General features: G+C 52.5%; 1 protein-coding gene across 2 annotated transcripts in view; it reads right to left on the bottom strand.

Moving 5' to 3' along the window:
- Brf1 (BRF1 general transcription factor IIIB subunit) overlaps positions 1-10,575 on the bottom strand; it is a 74,430-nt gene extending 63,855 nt beyond the window's left edge. The window contains exon 1 of one of the 2 annotated variants that reach the window (XM_069997423.1): positions 10,327-10,575. In XM_069997423.1, coding sequence (XP_069853524.1) covers positions 10,327-10,510 — 184 coding nt within the window. In that variant the 5' untranslated portion in view covers positions 10,511-10,575. The remainder of the gene's footprint in view (positions 1-10,326) is intronic. The other variant, XM_069997424.1, reaches the window with a different exon arrangement.
- Positions 10,576-15,467: the final 4,892 nt, after the last annotated feature.

Raw genomic sequence — 15,467 nt, 5'->3', positions numbered from 1 at the left:
AGTCACAGAGGCCTGGAGTGTACAGCAAGGCAGAAGTGACACCTTTTCAACCCATCTCTCACCCAGAGATCTGGCCGGCACTTCCCAAGGCAGATGTCTTTCACCAGGGTATGGCGAGGCTCTGAGGAGCCGCAGAATAGAAATAAGAGATCCCAAGCCTTCTAAACTAAGAACTAGGATATGTCAAGATTGAGAGGCCCAGCTGGGCGCCTGTGGCTTATGCCTATCATCCTAGCTACTTGGGAGGTTGAGATCTAAGGATCAAGGTTCAAAGCCAGCCCAGGCAGGAAAGTCTGTGAGACTCTTACCTCCAATAAACCACTGGAAAACCGGAAGTGGTACTGCGGCTCAAATGGTAGAGCGCTCTCCTTAAGCTGAAGAACAGTGCCCAGGCCCAGAGTTCAAGCTCCAGGACCGACAAAAACAAACAAAAAAAGATGGAGAGGCTCACACTCAGCTTTGGTGACAGGCCTCAGACACATGCTGGACTACTGGACAGACCCTTCATGGTAGAGAATTCCCCAACAGACAGTACCACTTCTCTCCTGAGTCCCCCTTCCAGGGTTGAGGCAGCAAGCTTTTCACACCCCCAGCACAGGAGCATCACAGAGGGGTCTTGGGTACCTAACTGATCATACCTGAAAACACAGCACTTATAGATGCCTTAACTTGAAGGAGTTGGCAGACATTAAAAGTTGTTTTGTTGCCAGGTGCTGGTGGCTCACACGTGTAATCCTGGCTGTTCAGGAAGCTGAGATCTGAGGTTCACAGTTCAAAGCCAGCCCAGGGCAGGAAAGTCTAAGGAGACTCTTATCTCCAATTAACCAAATAGTATTGTAGCTCAAAGTGGCAGAGCACTAGCCTTGAGCAAAAAAGCTCAGAGGCAGTGCTCAGGCCCTGAGTTCAAACCCCACAACCAAGAACTTAAATAAAATAAATAAATAAGTAAATAAATAAATATTCTGATTGTAATAGGTACCAAGTGGTTCATACATGTAATCCTGGCTACTCAGGAGACTAAGATCCAGAAAATCATTGTTCAAGATCAGCCCAGCCAGGCGCCGGTGGCTCACGCCTGTAATCCTAGCTACTCAGGAGGCTAAGATCTAAGGATCTCAGTTCAAAGCCAGCCCAGGCAGGAAAGTCCGTGAGACTCTTACCTCCAATAACCACTAGAAAACTGGAAGTGGCGCTGTGGCTCAAGCGGTAGAGTGCTCATCTTGAGCTGAAGAGCTGAGGGACAGTGCCCAGGCCCGGAATTCAGCCCCCACAAGCAACAACAACAACAACAACAAATATCAGCCCAGGAAGAAAGTCCAAGAAACAAAAAACAAAACCAGCCAGCAAAAATATGAGTAGAAGGCATGGCTCAAGTGCTAGAGTGGCAGCTGAACAAGCAAGCTGAGCCAAGTACAAAGCATTGAGTTCAAATCCTAATACCAGGGCTGAGAAGGTGGCTCAGTGGTAGAGCGCTTGCCTCGCATGCCTGAGGCCCTGGGTTTGATTCCTCAGCACCACATAAGCAAAAAGAAAAAAGCCAGAAGTGGTGCTGTGGCTCAAGTGGTAGAACGCTAACCTTGAGCTGAAGAGCTGAGGGACAGTGCCCAGGCGGAGAGTTCAAGCCCCACGACCGGACCCAAATCCTAATACCAAAGCCAAGAGATAATGGCTCATACCTTATCATCCTAGCTACTCAGGAGGCTGAGATATGAGAATTATGGTTCAAAGCTAGCACAGACAAATCCAAGAGACTTTTTATTTTGTCAGCTGTGGGGCTTGAACTTAGGCCAGAGCACTATCCCTGAGCTTTTTCACTCAAAGCTAGTGCTCTACCACTTTGAGCCAGAGCGCCACTTCCAGTTTTCAGGTGGTTAATTGGAGATAAGAGTGTCACAGACTTTCCTGCCTAGGCTGGCTTTAAACCATGATCCTCAGATCTCAGGCTCTTGAGTAGCTAGGATTATAGGTATAAGCAACAGGGGCCCAGGCCCAGAGACTCTTACCTCCAATTAACAAGCCCACAAGCCAGAACTCCAGACATGGATCAAAAGGTACAATGGTATCTGAGCAGTAAAGCTCAGTTAGAGTACAAAACCTGGAGTTCAAGACTAATACCAGCACCCCCAAAAAAAGTCCCCTTCTCAGTGTCCCTGGAATTCATCTGGCTTGTCAGAGTTGGGCAGAGCTGATCATGAGGGTCCAACAGCAGAGTATATATGTGGCTTAATCCCTCTACCTTCCTATACAGCTATGCATTCCCCCTACAACCCACTTTCGCCAGTCTAGGTGGCACTGTGGAGCCAAAGAGGCCTTGGGATCCCCATCCTTTGCATCATAAATGAGGAAAACAATTGATTATGAGAACCATTAAGAAATACTTTTACAAGCCACACCTGTAACCCTAGCTACTCAAGAGGATGATATCTGAGGATCGCAGTTCAAAGCCAGCGGGACTGTGAAACTTTTCTTTTTTTCTTTTTGGTCGGTCCTGGGGCTTGAACTCTGGGCCTGGGCGCTGTCCCTCAGCTCTTCAGCTCAAAGTGAGTCCTCTACCACTTGAGCCACAGCACCACTTCCTGTTTTCTGAGTGGTTGATTGGAGATGTCTCATGGACTTTCCTGCCAGGGCTGGCTTTGAACCGAGATCCTAAGATTTCAGCCTCCTGAGTAGCTAGGATTACAGGCATGAGCCACCTGCGCCCACCCCTGAAACTCTTATCTCCAATTAACCACCAGAAAACCAGAAGTGTCACTGTGGCTCAAGTGGTAGAGCTTTCACCTTGAGCTGAAGAGCTGAGGGACAGCATTCAGGCCCAGAATTGAAGCCCCATCACCAACAATAAAAAAAAAAAAAAAAGAAAGAAATATTCTTACAGACCCCCATGACAATAGAGATTTGCTGCTCCCAGCAGAGGCAGGAGCCCTGAGGAGTCATGAGCACAGAGTACCTAACATGGGGACTCCCTAGAGTGTGAGTGTAAGTGACTCTAAGAGTCTGGGGTCAACCATCCACTGCAGTTTGGGGAAGCCCTTCTTTGCTTTGAACACACACACACACACACACACACACACACACACACACACACACACACACACACACACACACACACACACACACACACACACACACACACACACACACACACACACACACACACACACACACACACACACACACACACACACACACACACACGGGTTTGCCCAGCTTCTTATTCAGTGGCACAGACCTCTCCAGACTACCCACCACTTTGCATTCAACTATGCTGGGCTGTGGTCCTCAGATTCCTACCCCTTCCATTAGCATACACTGTGTTTGGAAAGGCCTCAGATACCAAGGCACAGGTGGGGTGATTTCTGCAGGCAGGACCTTCCTCCTACAGATGCTGAGCACCTATCCCGACTGAGGTCTCAAGTTACATATTGAAGCTAGCTCTATTAAGTATCCAGCTTATATCTCAGTAAGCAAGAACACGTAGGAAAGATAGTGACCTTAAAGCTTAGAATGCAGCCAGCCAATGCTGCTGGGGAAGTGAGCTGAGCAAGGAGTACTGGGCACTTGCCTGAGAAGAGGAAACTAACAAGTCACCAGTTTCATGATCCTATGAGGAGGGCACCTGGGACACAGAGGGAAGGTACGGAACAGATACCTCCCAGGCACAACTTGAATTGCCCCCATGGGCTAAGAACCCATGGCCACAGGCCTTCCCAGGGCCCTGATGGTTGGTTGCTAAGGCTCCCTCTCTGGGACTAAGAGTCCTTAAGCTTCTTTTGCCAACACCCCTGAGCCAGATTACCTGATGTGCAAATTTCTGGTACACACTGTGCAGAACCAACTAGGGCCCTGCTCTTCCCTGCATAGGTGGTAGCAGAATTCCTGATACCTGGGGCCTGGCACTAGTTCTGCTGGGGAAGGAGTACACTGTACGTGTGCGCATGGATGAGTCTGTGTATGTGCATGGTAGGAGGAGCTTACTCCACATCTATTCCACACCACCTGCTCTTACACTCAAGAAGTATGGTGAGAGCAACATGCTGTCACCAGACCAAGAGGCACACCTAGGACAGGACCTTCCTGTGGGAAGCCTTATATGTCTGCTACCAAGATAACTTATTCAGTTTATTTTTGCAATTCTGTGTGTGTTTGCACACACACACCTATCTACGCACGCACACGCGCCAGACCTGCGACTTGAATTCAGGGCCTAGGCACTGTCCCTGAGTTTCTTTTCCCAAGGCTAATGTTCTACCACTTAAGCCACAGCTTCTTGGTGGTTAATCTGAAATAAGGGGGAGGGGGGGGAAGATAGGAAATGATGGGAAGGGGAAACAAAGGAGAAGGCAACAATGCTTGATAAGAAATGTACTCATTGCCTTGCTCATGTAATTGTAAACCCTCTGTACGGTATTTTCACAATTAAAAAAGAAAGAAAGAAAGAAAGAAAGAAAGAAAGAAAGAAAGAAAGAAAGAAAGAAAGAAAGAAAGAAAGAAAGAAAGAAAGAAAGAAAGAAAGAAAGAAAGAAAGAAAGAGTCTCACACTTTCCTGTCTGGGCTGCCTTCAAATCACAATCCTCAGATCTCAGCCTTTTGGGTTCCTAGGATTATAGGCATGAACCACTGGCACCCAGCTAAGATAACTTGTTTTTGTTTTCCAGTCCTGAGGCTTGAACTCGGGGCCTGGGCACTGTTGAGCTTCTTCTGCTCAAGGCTAGTGGCTATAACCACTTTGAGCCTTGAGCCATAGCTCTACTTCCATTTCTTGTGGGGGGTTTTTGTTGTTGTTGTTGTTGTTTGTTTTTCTGGTGGTTAACTGGAGATAAAAGAGTTGCATAGACTTGCCTGTCCAGACTGGCTCTGAACCACAATCCTCAGATCTAAGCCTTCCGAGTAGCTAGGATTACAAGCATGAGCCACCGGTGCCTGGCTTTACTTTTTGCTTGGCATGGGAGTATGGAATATGGTTTATTCAGACTAGTCATGATAAGAAGAATTAAACTAGCTATGCAATTTTTCAGAAGTGGACAAGCTGCCTCTTTCAACCTTGTCAGTGCTTCCACAGGGCAACAGGCAATAAGGATTTTCCCAAACCAATGTAAACTAGTACAACCACTCTGGACAAGTCTGGAGGTTCCTCAGAAAACTACACATAGAACTTTCCGGGGCTGGGAAGGTGGCTCATGGGTAGAGTGCTTGCCTTGCATGCATGAGGCCCTAAGCTCGATTCCTCAGCACCACATAAGCAGGAAAAAAAAAGCTGGGAGTGGTGCTGTGGCTCAAGTGGTAGAGCGCTAGCCTTGAGCTGAAGGATAGCGCCCAGGCCCAGAGTTCAGGCCCCACAACTGACAAAAAAGAGAACTTTCCCATGACCCAGCCACTCTTAGACATGTACCCAGTACATCATAAGTCAAGATACAGTAAAGAGGCTTGCATATCCATGTTCATTGCTGCAATATTCACAATAGCCTAAATGCCCTACAACAGTTGAGTGGATTAAAAAAGTGGTACCTACACATGATAGAATTTTACTCATCCATAAGAACAACATTATGTCATTTACAGGAAAAAGGATGGACCTAGAACAAGTCATGCTAAGCGAGGAAAGCCAAGCCCAGAGACAAATGGCACATGTTTTATCTCCTATGTAGAAGCTGGATCTAAAATACAGCCGGACATGATAACCTACACAGGACTCTAGCATTCACAAAGTCAGACCGAAGGAGGATACTTTAAGGGAGGAACCCAAAGGTGTAACTCCTCTGAACACTTAAAATACTATTATTGAAACAAATTCAAGGAAATGAAAATATAAGTATTTTTGTTGCTGTTTTTGTTTGTCTTTTTAGGCAGGGGAAGGGGGACACAGAAATGGAGGAAGGGTGAACAAATGTGGTTATGGTATTCATGTGCAGTACATGGAAAATGAACTATGCAACTTGTGGGCAGAGACCAGAGGTGGAAACATGAAGGAAGGGGTGACTCTGTCCAAAAAAAGTTGTATTCAGATGGCTCACACATGTAATCCTAGCTACTCAGGAGGCTGAGATCTGAGGATTATGGTTCAAAGCCAGTCCAGGAAGAAATGTCCAGGAGACTCTTATCTCCAATAAACCACCAGAAAACCAGAAGTGGAGCTGTGGCTCAAAGTGATAGAGTGCTAGCCTTTAGCAAAGAGAGCTCAGGAACAGAGCCCAGGCCCAGAGTTTAAGTCCCAAGACTGACCAAAAAAGAGTGGTACTCATTAGCTGACTTATACAACACCTTAATAATAACAATAAAAATATCTTTTGGGGGGCTGGGAATGTGGGCTCATGGTAGAGAGCCTGCCTAGCATGCGTGAAGCCCTGGGTTGGATTTCTCAGTACCACATAAACAGAAAAGGCCTGAAGTGGCCTGTGGCTCAAGTGGTAAGAACACTAGCCTTGTGCAAAGCTCAGGGGGAGTGACCAGGCCCTGAGTTCAAGCCCCAGGACAGGCAAAAAATATTTTTTTGGGAAAAACCTTCCCAAACCTTAATATAAAACAAAACAAAAACAAAATCCCTTGGAGCTGGATGCTGGTGGTCACTCCTATAATCCTAGCTACTCAGGAGGCTGAGATCTGAGGATCATGGTTCAAAGCCAGCCAGGTCAGAGAGTCCATGAGACTCTTATCTCCAATAAGCCACCAGAAAACCAGAAGTGGTGCTGTGGCTCAAGTGGTAAAGTGCTAGCCTTGAGCTGAAGAGCTCAGGGACAGTGCCCAGATCCAGAGTTCAAGCCCCATGACCAACAACAACCAAAAAAAAAAAAAAAAAAACCTTCAGCTGGGCATAAGTGGATCACCCCTATAATCCTAGCTACTTAGGAGGTTAACATCTGAGGATTAAGACTGAAAGCCAACCCAAGCAGACAAATCCATTCTAATCTCCAATTAATGAGCAAAAAGTCAGAAGTGGAGGTGTAGCTCAAGCAGTAAAATATGAGGGTATAAAAAAGAGTGAGGGGGGGAGGAGGGTTAGGGAGGGCAGGGGGAGGATGGGATGGGAAGGGGAAACAAAGGAGGAAGCTACAATGCTTGATAAGAAATGTACTCATTATCTTGCCTATGTAATTGTAACCCCTCTCTGTACAGTATTTTCACAATAAAAAAAGAATTAAAAAAAAAAGGGTGAGAGGGCTGGGAAGGTCCCCAGGAATGGCAAGAGTGCACACGCACATGCACACACACGCGCACACACACTATAGCATACATATGCATATGGCGCAAACACACACGTATATATACATATATATATATTGACTAAAGTATGGTATACACAGGGGAGGATTCTAAGAGTATACAATTAACTTACAATTAACAAACAAATACCAGGAATCTAAAACATGCTTTTAGAGGGTACAGGGAGCGTGTGAAGGGGAAAAGTGGTCATATGAATGAAGAGAGGAGAGTAGGTGAACAGTATTAATATTCAATGTATATATATTACTTGAGGAGCTGGATGGAGTTGAGACAGATGGGGGAGAATAATTTAAAAAGTGACATTGAGGGACTGGGAAGGTGGCTCAGTGGTAGAGCGCTTGCCTTGCATGCATGAGGCCCTGGGTTCGATTCCTTAGCACCACATAAGCAAAAAGAAAAAAGCCAGAAGTGGCGCTGTGGCTCAAGTGGTAGAACACTAGCCTTGAGCTGAAGAGCTGAGGGACAGCGCCCAAGCCCAGAGTTCAGGCCCCACGACCGGACCAAAAAAAAAAGTGACTGATTAAGATGCATTGTACTTATAATAAGCTGCCATGGTAAATTGAAACCCCTTTGTACAACTACTTAAAGATAATTTTAGAAAAGAAGAAAAAAAAAAGCCTCGCAAGGCTGAATGCAGTAGTTTATTCCTGTAATTCCAGCTATTTGGAAGAATCACAGTTCCATGCCAGTACAGCCAAAGAGTGAGGCCCTTTCCCCATCTCAGTCAATAAGCCAGGCATGGTGTGCCTATGATCCCAGCTCTGAGGGAGGAGTGGATCCAACGCTCACAGTCTGAGTCCAACCCTAGGCAAAAACTCTACCCTCCTGAAAAAAGACTAAAACAAAAACATCAACAAAAAGGAGTGTGTTCCCCTGGACACTGGTTGCTCACACCTGAAATTCCAGCTGCTCAGAAGCTGAGATCTGAGAATCATGGTTCAAAGCTAGCTCAGACAAGGAAGCCTGTGAGACTCTTATCTCCAATTAACCACCAGAAAACTGGAAGTGGTGCTGTGGTTCAAGAGGCAGAGTGCTCACCTTGAGCTGAAGAGCTGAGGGACAGTGCCCACGCCCAGAATTCAAGCCCCACAACCAAAAAAAAAAAGGGGGGGAGCGTGTTAAAAGGGGAGCGCATCTGTCTAGCAATCACAAGGACAAGTTCAAACCCCAGTAGAGGGGTGAGAAACCTCAGCAAAAGGAACTTCCTCAAGTTCAGGGATGAAATGCAGGCTCCAAGAACCTATTTCCAACATCCCACTGAATAAAGGAGATTGAATGCTTCTAAGATTCAGAACAAAGGGGTGGGAAGGTGGCTCAATGGTAGAGTGCTTGCCTTACATGCATGAGGCCCTGGGTTCGATTCCTCAGCACCACATACACAGAAAAAGCTGGAAGTGGTGCTGTGGCTCAAGTGGTAGAGCGCTAGCCTTGAGCTGAAGAGCTGAGGGACAGTGCCCAGGCCCAGAGTTCAAGCCTCACAACTGACAAAAAAAAAAAATCAGAACAAGGTTAAAAATGTCCATTTTGGGGCTGGGAAGGTGGCTCAGTGGTAGAGCGCTTGCCTTGCATGCCTGAGGCCCTGGGTTCGATTCCTCAGCACCACATAAGCAAAAAGAAAAAAGCCAGAAGTGGCGCTGTGGCTCAAGTGGTAGAGCGCTAGCCTTGAGCTGAAGAGCTGAGGGACAGCGCCCAGGCCCAGAGTTCAGGCCCCACGACTGGATCCCCGCACCCCAAAAAAAAAAGTCCGTTTTGGGGCAAATGAGACAAAGGGGGGCAAAAAAATCTCTATAGACACAGATTTCTATGTAAAAAAAACAACCCAGCCAGTCCATAAGAAATTCCTAGGACTAGCAAGTAGATCTAGCAAGTTTACCGGTGGCACGTTATCACATATAAATCAATAGAAATGGGCTGGAGATGCAGTCAGTTGCAAAGCACTTGCCTAGCATGTGAAGGCCCAGGGTTCCATCCCAAGGACTAAAAAAAAGAAAACACGAACTTAACTCTAAAAGTAAAGGGAAAAACTACTACTTTGAAAGGGAAGAATAAAGTTGAAGGGCTCATACTATCTGAATTCAAAACAACATAAAGCCAGGCACAAGTAGCTCACACTGTAATCCTAGCTACCCTGGAAGGTGAGATCGAAGGCTGAGATCACAACTTTGAAGCCAGCCTGGGCAGGAAAAGTCTATGAGGCTCTTCAAAAAGCCAGAAGTGGAGGTGTGGCCCAAGCCGTAGAGTGACTAGCCTCGAGGGGAAAATCTAAGGAACAGCAGCACCCAGGCCTCCTGAGTTCAAGCCTCAGAACCAACACCAAAAAGAAAAAGAAAAAGAAAAAGGAAAAGGCAACATAAATGTAAACAGGGAAATACGGTGGTGACCGTGAAACTCTCGGCAGCAGCCCCAGACAGGTGTGGCCTAGGACCCCGGTCAAAGCAGCAAGGAACGACCGTCGGCAAAGGATGCAGACAGCAGGCGGTCCCCGCGCGAGAGAAAAACTCCACGGCAGCGAGGCTCCAGGAGGGCAGCGCACAGGGCGCAAAAAGCTCGGCCAGAGCAAAGCCGAGAAGCCGACGGCGGCCGCCGCACCTGTGGCCCTGGCGGCCCTCGCGCGCGCCGCGGCCGGTGGTGGGGCCCGGCCCGGGTTCGAGGCTCGGAGCCCGGACAGACGAGTTTACCTGGAAACGGGACGCACATTTCAAGGAAGACAAAGCATCACAGCGCCTGAGCCCCGGGTTGACCCCCGCACCCCGCGGGGAAACAAAGCCAGAGGAACGTGAAGCGGGAGACAGGCGCGGGGGCCGCGCGGGGCTCGGCCGCGAAGCCGCCACGAGCGGACGGCGCCCCGACGCGCCGCCTCCGGTCCCGGCGAGCCGAGCCCCGCGGGGCCGTGGGTCCCCGGACAGAGCCCCGCAGCGGTCCGAGGGCCCGGGAGGAAGGCCGCGGCGGCGGCCCCGGAGCGAGCCCGCCCGACGCCGGTCCCCGGGACGCCGGCGCCTCGCGGGGGGCGGGCTGCGTCGTCGCGCGGCGCGCCCCCGGCCCGGCTGCGCGCGGTGTGCCGCGGCTCCCCGCCGGCCCCGGCCCCGGCCCCCGCGCCGCGGGACGCACCGTCCAGAGACACGAACTGGCCCACGGCCGACGAGCCGCCGCCGCTGTTCTCCACGAACTGCACCTCCGACACGATGATGTTGTCCTCGAGCACCGAGCCGCACCCGGTGCACACGGCGTCGCCGCGCGCCGCGTCCAGCTCGATGTCGGTACCGCCGCAGCCGCGGCACACGCGGCCCGTCATGGTGCGGCCGCGGGGCGCGCCCGGCCCGCCCGGCTGCCCCGCGCTCGGCCCGCGGCCCTCAGCGCGCCAGGTCCGCCGGGCCGCGTCCGGCCGCGCCGCACTCTCGCGAGGCCTCCAGCTCCGCGCCTGCCGTTCCGCAGCGGCAGATTCGCCGCGCGCGCCCAGGCCGCGCCGCCCGCAACCGCTGCCCCTGAGGGATAAGGAAAACCACTGGGGCCGCGGAGGACGCGGGGACTCGAACCGGCGTCTGCCGCGCCGGACGCCAGACCCCCCCCCACCCGCCCGGGAGCAGCTGCCCCCCCAGCCCCCGCGGCTCACCAGCGGAGGGGGCGGGGCATAAGGGGCGGGGCAGAGAGCCCGGTACCGGACCGGAGCAGGATGGTGGGCGGGGCCTAGGGCGGGACGGCGGCGGTGAGCGCAGCCCAGGATGGCGTCAGGTCTGTGGGAGGGGCCTGAGGCAGAACCGGAAGCTATGGGTGTGGCCTAAGCGGGCGGAAGTAGTGGGCGCGGCGTTGGGCAGCACCTGCGGCGGTAAGCGGAGTCCAGTATAATGTCAAGGCTGTGGGCGGGGCCTAGGACAGTTAAGAGCGGGACGTAGGAGGGCGGAAGTGGTGGGCGTGGCCTGGAGGCGGGACCAGCGACGGTAAGCGCGGTCCAGTAGTGACAGGGCTGTGGGAGGAGCCTGGGACGGGACCGGGAGTTGTGGGCGAGACTTCGGAGGGCGGCAGTGGTGGGCGTGGCCTGGAGGGGAGCACAAACACCAGCGGGGGGGGGGGGGGGGTGCTCGTGGGAGGGACTAACGGTGGGGCACGGCTGGGTCTGGCCCCGGGTGGAAATCCAGGCAAACTGGCTGTTCCCCAGCCCCGCAAGCGCCGGCCTCGGCGGTCTGCTCCCCAGCGCACGCCCCACTTTCTGATAGTCTGGGTGGCTGCGGCCGTGGAGCTCGCGAGACTGGATTTGCCTCGCCCGACTCACCTGCGCGCCCCTGCCCGCTCCTCCCGAGGAAGCGCGCCCCTCGCCTGCGCGCCCCTGCCCGCTCCTCCCGAGGAAGCGCGCCCCTCGCCTGCGGGCCCCTGCCTGTTCCCCGAAGAGCGCCCCTCGCCTGCGCGCCCCTGCCCGCTCCTCCCGAGGAAGCGCGCCCCTCGCCTGCGCGCCCCTGCCCGCTCCTCCCGAGGAAGCGCGCCCCTCGCCTGCGGGCCCCTGCCTGTTCCCCGAAGAGCGCCCCTCGCCTGCGCGCCCCTGCCCGCTCCTCCCGAGGAAGCGCGCCCCTCGCCTGCGCGCCCCTGCCCTCTCCTACCTGAGGAAGCGCGCCCCTCGCCTGCGCGCCCCTGCCCTCTCCTACCTGAGGAAGCGCGCCCCTCGCCTGCGCGCCCCTGCCTGTTCCCTGAGGAAGCGCGCCCCTCGCCTGCGCGCCCCTGCCTGTTCCCCGAAGAGCGCCCCTCGCCTGCGCGCCCCTGCCTGTTCCCTGAGGAAGCGCGCCCCTCGCCTGCGCGCCCCTGCCCTCTCCTACCTGAGGAAGCGCGCCCCTCGCCTGCGGGCCCCTCGCCTGAGCGCCCCTGCCCGCTCCTCCCGAGGAAGCGCGCCCCTCGCCTGCGCGCCCCTGCCTGTTCCCTGAGGAAGCGCGCCCCTCGCCTGCGGGCCCCTGCCTGTTCCCCGAGGAAGCGCGCCCCTCGCCTGCGCGCCCCTGCCTGTTTCCCGAGGAAGCGCGCCCCTCGCCTGCGGGCCCCTGCCTGTTCCCCGAGGAAGCGCGCCCCTCGCCTGAGCACCCCTGCCCGCTCCTCCCGAGGAAGCGCGCCCCTCACATGCGTGGCTCGTGGCGGAGCCAGAGGCCCTCGGTTGGCCCCAGTGCAGCCAAAATGTCCTAAAGTTTAAGAGCTTTTTGGGGACAGTCTCGTGCGTGCACGCATGTGTGTCCGTGTGTGCGCGGGTGCACGCGCTGGTCCGGGATTCGAACCCTGGGCCTGGTGCCGCCCCGGAGCGTCTGGGCTCGACGTTCGCGCTTTCCCACTCGAGACGCCGGTCGCTGTCGGCCCTCAGGAGTTAACGGGAGGCGAGCGTCCCCGAATCCCCGGCTCGGGCTGCCTTTGAAGGACAGCTAGGCTCGGGGGCTCAGACCAGTGCTCAGCCTCCTGAGCAGCGGGGTTCCAGGCGCCAGCACCCGGCAGCCAGCTCACGATCATGTTCTCGTGTTTGCCCGTGGCGGGGTTTGAACGCAGACCTCGGTGCCCGCACGTGGCCCACCACCAGCCGCTGGCATTCTTTTCCCTCTGGGCCGAGCCACCAGTCCTGGGGCTTGAATTTAGGGCCTGGACCTGTGCCTTACCCAACCTGCTTTTGCTCAAGGCTAGTGCGCTACCATTTGAACCACACCTCCACGTTTTGGGGGGAGGTGTTTTAGTGGAAATAAGAGTCTCTTGGACTTTATTGCCCTAGCCGGCTCTGAACCCCTTTCCTTTGTTCTCGGCCTCCCGAGTGGCTAAGACTAAATTCCATCCTTACTGCAGAACGTGACAAGAGTTCCAATAAAGCAGAGAAACACCCAGCCTCCTGTGCTGCACATATGTAAATGTTCACCCGTCAGTTTGTAAATTGGAAGTAATGCCAACACAAATACCAACAGGATTTTTTTGGGGGGGTCCGGTCCTGGGGCCTGAACTCTGGGCCTGGGTACTGTCCCTCAGCTCTTCAGCTCAAGGCTAGCGCTCTACCACTTGAGCCACAGCGCCACTTCCAGCTTTTTACTTTTTGCTTATGTGGTACTGAGGAATCGAACCCAGGGCCTCATGTATGCGAGGCAAGCGCTCTACCACTGAGCCACCTTCCCAGCCCCAGGATATTTTTTTAAGAAGTTCATGCACTTGAACTGCATGTGCTTCAGCAACTCACATCTGCAATCCTAGCTACTCAGTATGAAACCTAGAGAATCACAGTATAGAAGCCAGCTGGGTCTCTAGTGAACAACATGATGCTATGCTGGAGGTGTGGCTAAGGTGTTAAATATCTAGCTGTGGGCACAAGGACTGGAGTGCAAGCCCCAGATTTCAAGCCCCAGTTGGCCACTGATCTCTCTCTCTCTCACACACACACACCTTAATCCTAAATTCATCTGAAAGAGATCATCAAAGATAAGAAAATTCATAAAGGGGCTGGGTGTGGTAATACACAGAAAGAGAGAAGGGAACTATTCAGAATAACTATTCCTACAGGTCAAGAGACAGATGTTGGTGACTCTCACCTACAATCCTAGCTACTCAGGAGGCTGAGATCTGAGGATCACAGTTCAAAGCCAGCTCAGTCAGAAAAAAACTATAAGACTCTTATCTCCACTAAACTATGGAAAAAGCTAGAAGTGGAGCTGTGGTTCAAGTGGTAGAGTGCTAGCACTGAGCAAAGAAGCTCAGGGACAGTGCTTGTCCTGGGGCTTGAACTCAGAGCATAGGCCCTGAATTGGAGCCTCAGGAGAGGTGGGGCCTGAACTCAGGGCCCAGGCACTGTCCCTGAGCTTCTTTACCTCAAGGCTAGCACACTACCACTTGAGCCACAGTGCCATTTCCAGCTTTTTCTATTTTTGTGGTACTGAGGAATCAAACTCAAGGCTTCATGCATGCTAGGCAAGCACTCTACCATGAAGCCACATTCTCAGCCCCCATCAGCGCCTTTTTGCAACAGTTATTTTGAAAACCAAGTCTTGATTTTATGACCTGGCCAGCCTAGACTTTGCATCTCCTATTTGTGCTTCCCTTTGTCATTGAAATGACAGGCATCATTGAGCCCAGCCTAGCTTAGAGGGCATTATGCCAACTTTTATGCTCAGGCTAACCTCCAGCTCAGTCCTTCAGTCTCTGCCCAACTATGGTTTGGGGATTTTTTTTTTTTGGGGGGGGGTGTTGGTCATGGGGCCTGAACTCTGGGCTTGGGTGCTGTCCCTACACTCTTCAGCTCAAGGCCAGCGCTCTACTGCTTGAGCCACAGCACCACTTCAGGTTTTCTAGTAGTTTATTGGCGATAAGAGTCTCATGGACTTTCCTGCCTGGCTGGCTTTGAACCGAGATCCTCAGATCTCAGCCTCCTGAATAGCTAGGATTACAGGCGTGAGCCACTGGTGCCCGGCTTGGGGATTTTTTTTTAAGGTACTGGGATTAGAACTCAAGGCCTTGCACTAGGAAGACACTTCCATTTGAGCCGTGCCCAGCCCTTTTTTACCTTATTTTTCAGATGTAGCCCCACAGGCATCCAGGCTCAGAGCATTCGTACCTATGCCTCTCACAGGCACCTTTTGCTCAGCTTATTGGCTGAGAAGGAATCTTGTTGATTTTTTGCCCAGACTAGCCTCTAACTTTGATCTTTCTCATTTTGCCTCCCAAATACTGGTGTGAATAATTACAGGTATAAATAACCACACCAGGTTTGTGCCTCTTGTTACTTTTTGTTTTGATTTGTTGGTTGTAGAGCTTGAACTCAGGGCCTGGACACTGTCCCTGAACTTTTGTGCTCAAGGCTAGCACTCTACCACTTGAACCACATCACCTCTTCTGGATTTTTCTGTTTATATGGTGCTGAGGAATCTAACTCAGGGCTTCATGAATGCTAGGCAAGAACTCTACTGCTGGGCTGGGAAGGTGGCTCAGCAGTAGAGCACTTGTCTTGCATGCATTGAGGCCCTGGGTTCGATTCCTCAGCACATAAGCAAAAAGAAAAAAGCCGGAAGTGGTGCTGTGGCTCAAGTGGTAGAGCGCTAACCCTGAGCTAAAGAGCTGAGGGACAGCGCCCAGGCCCAGAGTTCAGGCCCCACGATTGGACCCCCCCCCCAAAAAAAAAAGACCTCTACTGCTAAGCCACATTCCCATCCCTAGTCCCAATTTTTGTTTTGTGAATCTTCTGTCACTCCTCTGCAGTCCACTGAGTTTTGTTTTGTTTTGTTTTGTTTTTTGTCAGTCATGGGCTTGAACTCTGGGCC

Source organism: Dipodomys merriami, unplaced genomic scaffold, assembly GCF_024711535.1.
Source record: "Dipodomys merriami isolate MVZ:Mamm:240054 unplaced genomic scaffold, mDipMer1.0.p SCAF_50, whole genome shotgun sequence".
Classification (NCBI taxonomy): domain Eukaryota; kingdom Metazoa; phylum Chordata; class Mammalia; order Rodentia; family Heteromyidae; genus Dipodomys; species Dipodomys merriami.
The sequence above is the reverse complement of the archived record's forward strand: the minus strand, read 5'-3'. Positions and strand labels throughout refer to the sequence as shown.